The sequence below is a fragment of the Oryx dammah genome, unplaced genomic scaffold (assembly GCF_014754425.2).
Source record: "Oryx dammah isolate SB20612 unplaced genomic scaffold, SCBI_Odam_1.1 HiC_scaffold_5, whole genome shotgun sequence".
NCBI classification, from domain to species: Eukaryota; Metazoa; Chordata; class Mammalia; order Artiodactyla; family Bovidae; genus Oryx; species Oryx dammah.
The window spans coordinates 98,019,393-98,032,416 of NW_024070189.1; the positions used below are offsets into that span (position 1 = coordinate 98,019,393).

Consider the following 13,024-nt stretch of genomic DNA (forward strand, 5'->3'; position numbering starts at 1 on the left):
AAAACTCTCCTGTTATTATTTGGTTTCGTCTTTGAGCCAGGGCCTCTCAAGGGTGAGGAAGCTGCACCCTTTTACTTTTGTGAAATGCTAGTACATTAAAGAATGAAAGACATCAAACCCAAGCTATGCAGATGTGATTCTTGTGCATGATAAAGGACTGGGGTTGGCATTAAACCAGTTAATTTTTGACACAAACGTTTCAGTGCAATATAACTATGCTATTCTCAAGATCATTGCAGTATATAGAAAAGGGGGATGAGCTGGTAAAGAGCGTGGACAATGGATTTGATTCTGGCTCCACCTCTTCCTACCTGTGTGTCTTTGCACAAGTGTCCTAACCTCTCTGTGCCTCAATTTCATCTGTAAAACGGGTTATTGTGAGGAATAAATGGATTAATCCATACAAAATGTTTTGGGCAGTGCCTGGCACATGACCAATGTCAGCTGTGATTACGAAAATTTGAATTTGTAGGATAACACAGAAGGTATATTCTGATAAGTGTGCATGTTATATTTGTAACCCTATGTATAACATCTTTTAGATGGAGATTGCTAAGGATCTTATTTGTGGCCCATTGAAAATGAGTGGAGGGGGCTTTCCTAGTGGCTCAGTGGTAAAGAATCCACCTGTCAATGCAGGAGATATGGGTTCAATCCCTGGTCTGGGAAGATCCCGTATGCTGAGGAGCAACTGAGCCCTGTGACACAACTACTGAGGCTGGGCCCTAGAGCCTGTGAGCCACAACTACTGAAGGACTTAGAACCCATGCTCTGCGACAAGAGAAGCCACTGCAATGAGAAGCCCGCGTACCTACGACTAGACAGTAGTCCCCACCGGCCGTAACTAGAGAAAAGCGTGTGCAGCAACAAAGACCCAGCACGGCCAAAAATGAATACAATAATTATTTTTAAAAAATAAAAAGATCTTAGAAAATGAATGGGAATAATGGAGCTGAGGAGGTATCTCAAGCTTTAGGTCTAGTGGAGAAATCTGGGAGCTTGCCAGGGTTCATGGGGAGTGGAGGCTGGGAAACGATGGAGGACAACGTGCAGAGCCTTTACTCAGAATGCACCCTCTGGCTTTTCGCTAGAAATGCAGAATCTCAGGCCCCACCCTAGACTTGGGGACTCAGAATCTAGTGAGTTGGCCTAGGGATTAAAGTTAACCTGAAATGACCTTGCTCACTTTTTGTTGACTTGCTTATGAATGGGATGAAATGATTATTATCATGCTCTGTCTCTCCCCACCAGAATGTTCATTTCATGAGACTTGTGTGATTCACTGTTCTACTTCTACCTTGGGCACATAGTAGTAAAATAAAAAACATAACTGAGGACTTCCCTGGTGGTTTAGTGGTTAAGAATCCACTTGTCAACGCAGGGGACACGGGTTTGATCCCTGGTCTGGGAAGATTCCACATGCTACAGAGCAACTAAACCCAGGCACTACAACTACTGAGCCTGTGCTCTAGAGCCCAGGAACCACATCTGCTGAAGCTCATGCTCTGCAACAAGAGAAGCCACTACAATGAGAAGCCTACGCATCACAATTAGAGAGGAGCTCCTGCTCACCACAACTTCAGAAAGTTCTTGGGCAGCAATGAAAACCCAGTGCAGCCAAAAAAAGATACCTAAATTTGATGAAATGTTGAATTAAAAAGAGTTACAGGAGTGAGGCTCCCAGTTCTGTTCCCAGAAGCAGCCTCCTTTCTCTGTCCTGATGAAAGATGTGAGTGGCCTCAGGTGCGTTGGTCTACACATTCACTGGTCTCTGGCTATGGAAAAGTAAGACTTCGAGCACTCACCTTTGGTTTTCTGAGCCACGACTCCTGAAAGGCTTAGCAGAAAGCAGAGTCCTGGAACAGCGAAACATAAGGGAGACACATGAAATGGTTGAGGAAAGATTCCAGGATATTCCCCAAGGGCTGGCTATCAGTTATCTATTGTTGAATAATGATAATTATTGCTTTAAAAAACAACATTCCCACCAACAGTGCAAAAGTGTTCCCTTTCTTCACATCCTCTCCATCATTTAATGTTCGTAGTTTTTTGATGGTGGGAATGTAAATGGATATAGTCAGTATGGAGAACAGCAGGGAGATTCCTTAAAAAGCTAGGAATAAATCTACTGTATGACCCAGAAATCTCACCCTGAGGAAAACCATAATTCAAAAAGTCACATGTACATCAATGTTCATTGCAGCAGTGTTTACAAAAGCCGGGGCATGGAAGTAACCTAGATGTCCATCAACAAATGAATGGATAAAGAAGCTGTGGTACATATATACAATGGAATGTTACTCATCCACAAAAAGGAATGAAACTGGATCTTTTGTAGTGATGTGGATGAACCTAGAGTCTGTCATACGGAGTGAATATTGTATATTAACACATATATATGGAATCTTAAAAAATGGTACTGATGAACCTATCTGCAAGGCAGGAATAGAGGTGCTGACATGCAGAATGGACTTGTGGACACAGCAGGGGGGATAAACGGAGAAAGTAGCATTGATATATATACACTGCCATGGGTAAAATAGATAGCTTGTGGGAAGATGCTGTGTAGCACAGAGAGCTCGGCTGGTGCTCTGCAATGACCTAGAGGGGTCAAATGAAAGGAGTGAGAGGGAGGCTCAAGAGGGAAGGGATGTATGTATACATATAGCTGATCCAGGACTTCCCCAATGGCTTGGTGGTAAAGAATCTGCCTGCAGTGCACGAGCCATGAGTTCCATCTCTGGGTCAGGAAGATCCCCTGGAGGAGGGCATTGCAACCTCCTCCAGTATTCTTGCCTGGAGAATCTCAAGGACATAGGAATCTGGTGGGCTATAGTCCAAAGGGTTGCAAAGTGTCGGACATGACTGAAGCAACTTAGCATGCTTGCATAGTTGAGTCACATTATTGTATGGCAGAAACTAACACAAAACTGTAAAGCAGCTGTCCTCCAAATAAAAAAAAAATCCTATGATAAACCATAATGGCAAAGAATATTAAGCAAAGAATGTATATAAAAATTTGCAACATTTATTCTATTATCTCTCATGATTTCTGTGATTTGGGAATCTGGGAAAGACTCAGCTGAGCATTTGTGGCTTGAGATTTTTTAGGCAGTTGCTGCTACACTGTGAATGGGTTGAAGCAGCTGGGAACTGGCAGAGCATTGCTGTCCCTTCATGTAACTTCAGGGCCTGGGAGAGTTGGGCTTCCTCCCAGCATGGCAGCATTGGTCGGGTAGCTCCCATGGTGCCTCAGCGCTCTAAGCATGAGTTTTCAGGCCAACCCGGCTATATATCCTCTCAAGATCTGGTCCATAAAGTCATGCAGCTCCATTCCACCATATTCTCTTGGTTACAAGCAAGTCATTTGCCCACGCAGATTCCTGTGGACCAGAACTAGAGTCTTTCTCTTGATGCAGGATTGGCAAGATTCCAGAAATGTATCTTGGAAGGGAAGTGTTGTTTCTGCCTGTTTGGAAAATAAAGGCTACCTCTATGTGAAGTCTGCTTCTGCTGTGGCTGCTAAAGTGCTGTTTTTCTTCCCCAAACCTTCCCAACATCTGGTGGTATCATCAGCCATGTTCCTGCTTCTGCAAAGACCTGAAGGTACTGAATGGCTAGGTGGGTTTTTTCTTCCTTTCTTAATAAATCTTACACCATTCTTGTCGTTAGTTGTCCCCTTACCTCCTTTTCATTCTCTTATCATATACTAATGTCTAAAATAATTTTCCATTTGCAAGTACAATATATTTAACAACTGATATGACTGGAAAAGGTAGGTTTTCATTCCAATAGCAAACAAAGGCGATGCCAAAGAATGTTCAAATTACCATTCAGTTGCTCTCATTTCATATGCTAACAAAGCAATACTCAAAATCCTTCAAGCTAGGCTTCAGCAGTATGTGAACCAAGAGCTTCCAGATGTACAAGCTGGATATAAAAAAGGTAGAGGTACCAGAGATCAAATTGTCAACATTTGTTAGATCATAGAAAAAGCAAAGGAATTCCAGAAAAGCATCTACTGCTTCATTGACTACGCAAAAACCCTGGACTGTGTGGATCACAAAGAACTGTGAAAAATTCTTAAAGAGATAGGAATACCAGACGACATTACCTGTCTCCTGAGAAACCTGTGTGCAGGTCAAGAAGCAGCATTTAGAAATGGACATGGAAAAAAAAAACTTACTGGTTCAAAACTGGGAAGGGAATACATCAAGGTTTTATATTGTTGCCCTGCTTATTTAACTTATATGCAGAGTACATCATGCAAAATGCCAGGCTGGATGAATCACAAGTTGGAATCAAGATTTCCAGGAGAAATATCAACAACCTCAGATCTGCAGATGATACCACTCTAATGGCAGAAATTAAAGAACTAAAAACCCTTTTGATAAAGGTAAAAGAGGAGAGTGAAAAAACTGGCTTAAAACTCAACATTCAAAAAACTAAGATCATGGCATCCAGTCCCATCACTTAGTGGCAAATAGAAGGGGGAAAAGTGGAAACAGTGACAGATTTTATTTTCTTAGTCTCCAAAATCACTGTGGACGGTGACTGCAGCCCTGAAATTAAAAAATGCTTGCTCCTTGGAAGGAAAGCTGTGCAAACCTAGACAGCATATTAAAAAGCAGATACATCACTTTGCTGACAAAGGTCCATATAATCAAAGCTATGATTTTCCCCATAGTCATGTATGGATGTGAGAATTGGATCATAAAGAAGGCTGAGCACCGAAGAATTGATGCTTTTGAACTGTGGTGTTGGAGAAGACTCTTGAGAGTCCCTTGAAATGCAAGGAGATCAAACCAGTCAATCCTAAAAGAAATCAATCCTGAATTCGAAGGACCAGTGCTGAAGCTGAAGCTCCCATAGCTTGGCTACCTGATGGGAAGAGGTGATTCACTGGAAAAGACCCTCATATTGAGAAAGATTGAGGGAAGGAGGAGAAGGGGACGACAGGATGAGATGGCTGGGTGGTATTACTGACACAATGGACATGAGTTTGAGCAAACTCTGGGAGATAGTGATGGACAGGGAAGCCTGATGTGCTGCAGTCCATGGGGTCGCAAAGACTTAGTGACTAAACAGAAACAACAATGGTTCAGAAACCAAGCAAGCAGAATGGACATTGGAGACCCTCTCTGAGACAGCAGGTGTCAGTCTTTCAGCTGCTGAACTATGAGGCATTTGATGGGTTCCCAGGGCATGTTTTGGACTGATAAGAGTGTCCTGGGAATTAGTCTGGGGACATGATTATTTATAAATGACGTGGAGACATTTCTAATATGAATAACCAGTGTGGTTCTTCTAGTGTGCACTTGTTGAAATTCAAGTCTCAGAACTTCCCTGGTGGTCTAAATAGTTAAGACTTCACCTTCTGATGTAGGAGGTGTAGGTTTGATCCCTGGTCATGGAACTAAGATCCCATACACTTTGTGACCAAGAAAACAAAAAAATAAAGCAGCAGCAATATTGCAACAAGTTCAATAAAGACTTTAAAAATGGTTCACTTAAAAATAATTTAAATAATAATAATTTAAAAAATTCAGGTCCAGTAACTAGTAACTTTATTGGCAACTTTGGTTATCCCCTAAGAAAGTGGGTCCTGCAGATTAATGGATAAAAGATGTGTGTCTGTGTGTGTGTGTATATATATATATATATATACACACACACACACAGACACATACACACACATATATACATGATATGCACACACAGGAATGTTATTCAACCTTAAAAATAAGGTAATCCTGTCATTTGCAGCAACATAGATGAACTTAGAGGATATCATGCTAAGTGAAATTAAGCTTAATACTTACTGTGTGATTTCACGTATATGAAGTATCTGAAGTAGTCAAACTCACAGAAGCAGAGAATATAAAGGTGGTTTTCAGGGAATTGTTTTTCTATAGGTATACTGCTTTTGCTATACAAGATAAATACATTCTAGAGTTATGCTGTAAAATATAACATTCCCAGTTTTGTATACTTTAAAATTCGGTGTTGTACACAGAATAACATATTTAAAATATGCTAAAAAGATAGATCTCATGTTAATCATTCTTGAAAAAAAGAAAGAAGAAAAGAAAAACATTTCCACCAAAGAACATAATGAACGTTTCCCTGGTGGTTCAGTGGTTAGGAATCCGCCTGCCAATGCTGGGGACACAGGTTCGATCCCTGGTCTGGGAAGATCCCACATGCCGCCGAGCAATGAAGCCCATGCACCACAACTAGGAACTCGTGCTCTGGAGCCTGTGAGCCGCAGCTGCTGAACCCCGCGCGCCTACAGCCTTTGCTCTGCCACAAGAGAAGCCCCCGCAGTGAGAAGCCTGTGCGCGGTAACTAGAGAGCAGCTCCCATTCACAGCTATAGCAACAACAACAACAACAGCAACACTAATGTCACATCCGCCCCGGTGGCGACTATAGCTTGCAGAGGCAGCTAGTCAAACACATGGCTGGACAGTATTTCCTGTTTCCTAAAATGCAGGCAGTCTGGGCACCATCGAGTTTCCTCCAGGCTAGTCTTCAAGGGTCTCCTTTCAGCCCAGCTCACAATCCTGTGCTCAATAATACGCACATGAGACTTCACTACAGAATTGTAATTAGCCTCCAATTAAAATTAAATAAATTTATATTAAAAAAAAGAGTTCTCAGAGTCATTAGCATGTCAGAATCCCAGAATTCTAGGAGACTTTAGAAATCTTCAGCTGACTCTGTTCATGAAGAAACAGGTCGCCTAGGGGTCAAGTACTTCTGACACCAGTTGTGCAAATTTGAGCAAGTTGTTTAACTTCTCTAAGATTCCATATATGGGACAGGGTGACAGTGTTGCCTGTCTCCTGGGTTTGGGGTGATGACATAAATGAGGGAATATGTAAAGCACAATGTTTGGCTGAAATCACTCCATAAAGGCTAGCTGCCTCTATTACCATTTTATTTGCAATAGATTTCTATTTCTTAACTTTTTATTTTATATAAGGGCAGAGCTGATTAACAATATTGTGACAGTTTCAGGTGGACAGCAAAGGGACTCAGCCAAACATATACATGTATCTATTCTCCCCAAACTCTGCTCCCATCCAGGCTGCCACATAACACTGAGCAAAGTTCCCTGAGCTATACAGTAGGACCCTGTTGGTTGTCTATTTTAAATATAACAGTGTGTACATGTCCATTCCAAACTCCCTAACTACCCAATTCCCCCTGGTAACTGTAAGTGTAGAATTCTATTTTAATTCTTCACTTGCTGCTCATTCTATTACCCTGCCTGTTTCATCTAGGGATGAGGGCAGAGAGTTCATGGATAATTGACATTCACAAATGATCCATCTCAGGAGTTTCCAGAACTCTGCCTGCAGTTGCTGCAAAGCAGGAAACACCTTGTTTGAACTTCTCTCATTAAAATAACTTTTAAACTTTTCTAGGCATAATTGATGGGCTTCCCAGGTGGTGCTAGTGGTAAAGGATCCTTCTGAAATACAAGACCTTAGGAGACTTGAGTTTGATATGTGGATTGGGAATAGCCCCTGGAGGAGGAAATGGCAACCCACTCTAGTATTCTTGTCTGGAGAAGGCCACAAACAGAGGAGACTCGAGGGCTACAGTCCATGGGGCCGGCAAGAGTCGGACATGACTGAAACAACTTAGGAAGCATGCATGCAGGCATAATTGATATATAAAAAATTGCACACTCTTTCACTTAAATTTGACTCCACAGATATATACCAGATACCTCTTACGTGGAAGATGGTGCAGAAGGGGCTGCAAGGGTAAGGGGACCTGGCATTTTCCTTCAAGTAGCTTGTATTAATATTATACTATTTTGATAGACTTTATGGTCTGTTACCTGCCTCTGCAACTTAATAACTGTGAGATTTTGAGCAACCTCCCTGTGGTGCCATTTTGTATCTATAATATGGAGGTACTGTGTGATAACGTATATAGAACAATCTTAGCCTGATAGCAGCCTAAAGTAGGTGCTAAAATATATGTTAGTTTGGGCTGATATTGCAGCTATTGATATTGTTATTTGAAGTTGGAGTACCATCTGAAGAGGTGAAGTCAAGGAGTCTTGAGATACTTCTAGAGAGAAAGAGTAGAAAAAGAAAGAGAGAGAGAAAAAAAAAAAAAAACAACCAAAGGCATATTAACAAAAATCTGGAGTGAGGTGGCTTGGGTTCAAATCCTAGTTCTGCCATTTACAAGCTGTGTAACCTTGGACAATTACCATAACCTCTCTGTGCTCCAGTTTTCTTATCCACAAGATGGAAATAATATTAGTATTCACCTAATGAGCCCATTAGGGGGGTGAATGGGTTAACATACAAGGTGCTTAGTGACTACTTGAAAATGTTGGTTATTGTTAATATTCAGGAAAAGGGAAAAGGAGGAGGGAAAAAGAATACCAGGAGAGGCAGAGGAAAAGTCAGGGCAGTGCTGGGTCACAGAAATTATCACGGAGGTGGTGGTGGTTGTTGTTGTTTAGTTGCTAAGTCATGTCCAACTCTTTTGCAACCCCATGGACTATAGCCTGCCAGGCTCCTCTGTCCATGGGATTTCCCTGACAAGAATACTGGAGTGGGTTGTCATTTCCTGCTCCAGGGGATCTTCGCAACCCAGGGATTGAACTTGGGTCTCCTGCATTGGCAGGAGGATTCTTTCCAATGAACCACCTGGAATGTCCTATCAAGGAGGCTATTGTTCAGTCGCTCAGTTGTGTCTGGCTCTTTGTGACCCCATGGACTGCAGCATGCCAGGCTTCCTTGTCCTTCACCATCTTCCAGAGTTCTCCAAAAGTAGGAAGTCAAGAGATGCCTGGAGTAACAGACAAGTTTGACCTTGGAGTACAAAATGAAGCAGGGCAAAACCTAATAGAGTTTTGCCAAGAGAACACACTGGTCATAGGAAACACCATTTTCCAGCAACACAAGAGACAACTCTACACGTGAACATCACCAGATGGTCAATACTGAAATCAGGTTGATTATATTCTTTGCAGCCGAAGGTGGAGAAGCTCTATACAGTCAGCAAAAACAAGACCAGGAGCTGACTGTGGCTCAGATCATGAACTTCTTTTGCCAAATTCAGACTCAAATTGAAGAAAGTAAGGAAAGCTACTAGGCCTTTCAGATATGACCTAAATCAAATCCCTTACAATTATACAGTGCAAGTGACAAATAGATTCATGGCATTAGATCTGATAGAGTGCCTGAAGAACTATGGATGGCGGTTTGTGACATTGTACAGGGGGTGGTGATCAAAACCATCCCCCCAAAAAAGATGCAAAAAGGCAAAATGGCTGTCTGGGAAGGCATTACAAATAGCTGAGAAAAGAAGAAAAGCAAAAGGCAAGGGAGGAAAGGAAAGATATACCCATTTGAATGCAGAGTTCCAAAGAATAGCAGGGAGAGATAAGAAAGCCTTCCTCAGTGGTCAGTGCAAAGAAATAGAGGAAAACAATAGAATGGGAAAGACTAGAGATCTCTTCAAGAAAATTAGAGATACCAATGGAACATTTCATGCAAAGATGGGCACAATAAAGGACAGAAATGGTATGGACCTAACAGAAGCAGAAGATACTAAGAAGAGGTGGCAAGAATACGCAAAAGAACTATACAAAAAAAGATTCTAAATGACCAGGATAACCACAATGGTGTGATCACTCACCTAGAGCCAGACGTCCTAGAGTGTGAAGTCAAGCGGACCTTAGAATGCATCACTACGAACAAAGCTAGTGGAGGTGATGGAATTCCAGTTGAGCTATTTCAAATCCTAAAAGATGATGCTGTTAAAGTGCTACACTCAACATGCCAGCAAATTTGGAAAACTCCGCAGTGGCCACAGGACTGGAAAAGGTCAGTTTTCTTTCAATCCCAAAGAAAGGCAATGTCAAAGAATGTTCAAACTACTGCACAATTGCACTCATTTCACATGCTGGTTAAGGTCATGTTAAAAATCCTTCAAACTAGATTTCAATAGTATAAGAACAGAGGACTTCCAGATGTACAAGCTGGATTTAGAAAAAGCAGAGGAACCAAGGATCATATTGCAAACATTCACTGGATCATAGAGAAAGCAAGAGAATTCCAGAAAAGCATCTACTTCTGCTTCATTGACTATACTAAAGCCTTTGACTGTATGGATCACAACAAACTGTGGAAAATTCTTAGAGATGGGAATACCAGACCACCTTACCTGCCTCCTGAGAAACCTCTATGCAGGTCAAGAAGCAACAGTTAGAACTGGACATGGGACAAGGGACTGGTTCCAAATTAGGAAAGCAGTATGTCAAGGCTGTATATTGTCACCCTGTTTATTTAACTTATCAAGGAGGAGAGGATATCAGTTAGAAAATAAGACCTGTGAAGAGGAAGATGAGCAATTCATTGGACTGGACCATTAGGAAAATTTTAGGGATATTTGAGAGTACAGTTTGAATAGGGTGGTGAAGAAGAAAACCATAATCTAAGGGGGAAAGAAGAGTGTTCAAAGAGAACAGAAGATAAAGGAGAAGGAAAAGACAACTAATTATTCAACTAAGTAGCCCCTGATATGGGGCAGGTTAAGGTACGGTCATTGTCAAGGTTACACATACCTGAAAGAAGCGATGACCCTCGCATTCCTGTGTGCAGGTAACACTCACCACGGCTCTCGAAGCTCCCTATTGGGCTCGCGACACTTTTCCTATTTCAAGGAAATTTCATGAGTGTTGACACATATCTTATGTCAGCTGACTTAGGAAACCACTATCAGAAAAGTGAACTTCTGTCTTTCACCATCAGACTCATGGTTCTGCTTTTCATCTGTTTATTTTATATACCTTTTCTTCACCTTTACATACATTTTCATATGCTCTCTGTGTAGTAGACTTTCCTAGATATTGTTAATCATCTTTGGGATTACAGAATCAACTGATCCTAGGAAAGGAATGCCCTTTAGTTACAGAGCATCATCTGAGGAGCAGGAAGTGACTTTGGTGTCAAAATAAACTTTAACCCTGTGGTTTTGAGCTGGATAAACCAGAATTTAGAGTGTCTCTATTGTTACCTGAAGTTTCTGAAAGAGTCATTTTTTTCCTAGCTTAATGCAGCTAAAGTGTATTTCTTTTATTTATTTATTTATTTAAAGTTGGAGGATAATTGCTTTACAATGTTGTCTTGGTTTCTGCTGTATAACAACGTGAAATTAGCCATAAGTATACATATATCTCCTCCCTGTTGAAATTCCCTCCCATCCTCCAATCCCACCCTTCTGCTGCTGCTGCTGCTGCTAAGTATACATATATCTCCTCCCTGTTGAAATTCCCTCCCATCCCCCAATCCCACCCTTCTGCTGCTGCTGCTGCTGCTAAGTCGCTTCAGTCGTGTCCTACTCTGTGCGACCCCATAGACATCAGCCCATCAGGCTCCCCTGTCCCTGGGATTCTCCAGGCAAGAACACTGGAGTGTTGCCATTTCCTTCTCCAATGCATTAAAGTGAAAAGTGAAAGTGAAGCTGCTCAGTCATGTCCGACTCTTAGTGACCCCATGGACTGCAGTCTACCAGGCTCCTCCGTCCATGGGATTTTCCAGGCAAGAGTACTGGAGTGATTCCACCCTTCTAGGTCATCACAAAGCAGCAGGTTGAGCTCCCTGTGTTATATAGTAACTTCCCACTGGCCCTCTATTTTACATATGGTAGTATGTATGTTTGCACGCTACTCTCTCAGGTTGTCCCACCCTCTTCTTCCCCCGTTGTGTCCACAACTCTGTTCTCTCTCTGTATCTTTATTCCTGCCCTGCAAATAGGTTCATCAATACCATTTTCTAGATTTCATATATGTATATGTATACGCATTAATATACCATATTTGTTGTTCTATTTTGGACTTACTTCATTCTGTATAATAGGCTCTAGGTTCATCTACTTTCAGTTCCACTGACTCAGATTTGTTCCTTTTATGGTCGAGTAATATTTCATCGTATATATGTATCACAAATTCTTTGTCCATTCATCTGTTGATGGACAACTAGGTTGCTATTGTAAGTAGTGCTGCGATGAACATTGAGGTAGACGTGTCTTTTTGAATTATGGTTAACTCAGGGTATATACCCAATAGTGGGATTGCTGGGTCATATGGTATTTTTATTCCTAGATTTTTAAGGAATCTCCAAGAACATCACCATGTTCTTGATAGTGGCTGTATCAATATGCACTCCCACCAATGGTGCAAGAGGGTTTTCTTTTTTTCTACATCCTCTCCAGCACTTATTGTTTGCAGATTTTTCCATATATTTACTTTTTATTGAATTTGTTAATGACAGAGAGTATTTGCACTGCCAAACCATGCCTAAGAATTCAAAGAAATAGTACAATGGACAGCCTCATCCACCCATCATACAGCACCTTGAAACTTGATTCTTATGCATTTTGATAATTCTACAGTCTTTAAAAAAGTTATAACAAGGGTTGGAATTTTTAAGTCTCCTGCAGGTCTTCAGATTTTTATGCCATTAAATCCATATTCCTCTCAGTTCCTTAATGAAATAATCCCTGACAAAATTTTGCTGTAAAAAAAAAAATGCACTTTTCAAGGGAAATATGTGGCTCAAGGTCCAAGAGATTATTTGTTAAAAGATTTCTGGTTCCCAAATGAAGTCTTTAGATTAACCAAGAATCCTTTGTTTCTCAATAATCTGACTTCTCCTTGGCTTGACACACTCTACTCGCCCAAGCACATCAGAATGTAGACATCTGGCCGCCACCTCAAATAACCCCAACATTGTTGCTCAGATAGAGTTTGCAGGTCTCATCAGGTGATTCCAGGAGTAGGATTCCTGCACTGACACTTTTATCAAGACTCAACTCCTAGAGGGAGATACTCCCACATCAGGATAGTTTTACTCACCCATCTGCTTCATGCTTGCCAGTAGCCAGTTGGCAACTCCTACATTTAGCAAAGGGTTTCTCTTATAGAGAAACCCAGACTCTGCATCAAGTGGTCACATGCCACTTTGAAATGTTTCTACTGAACTGAA

At 41.4% G+C, this 13,024-nt stretch overlaps 1 protein-coding gene across 1 annotated transcript in view; it reads right to left on the reverse strand.

Annotated features, from left to right (window-relative positions):
* Positions 1-10,671, reverse strand: part of ADGRE3 (adhesion G protein-coupled receptor E3) — a 64,069-nt gene extending 53,398 nt beyond the window's left edge. Inside the window, exons 1-2 of the mRNA XM_040240931.1 lie at positions 10,603-10,671; positions 1,806-1,856 (exon numbers count right to left, since the gene is read on the reverse strand). Coding sequence (XP_040096865.1) covers positions 1,806-1,856; positions 10,603-10,627 — 76 coding nt within the window. The 5' untranslated portion in view covers positions 10,628-10,671. The remainder of the gene's footprint in view (positions 1-1,805; positions 1,857-10,602) is intronic.
* Between the last annotated feature and the right edge of the window lie 2,353 nt (positions 10,672-13,024).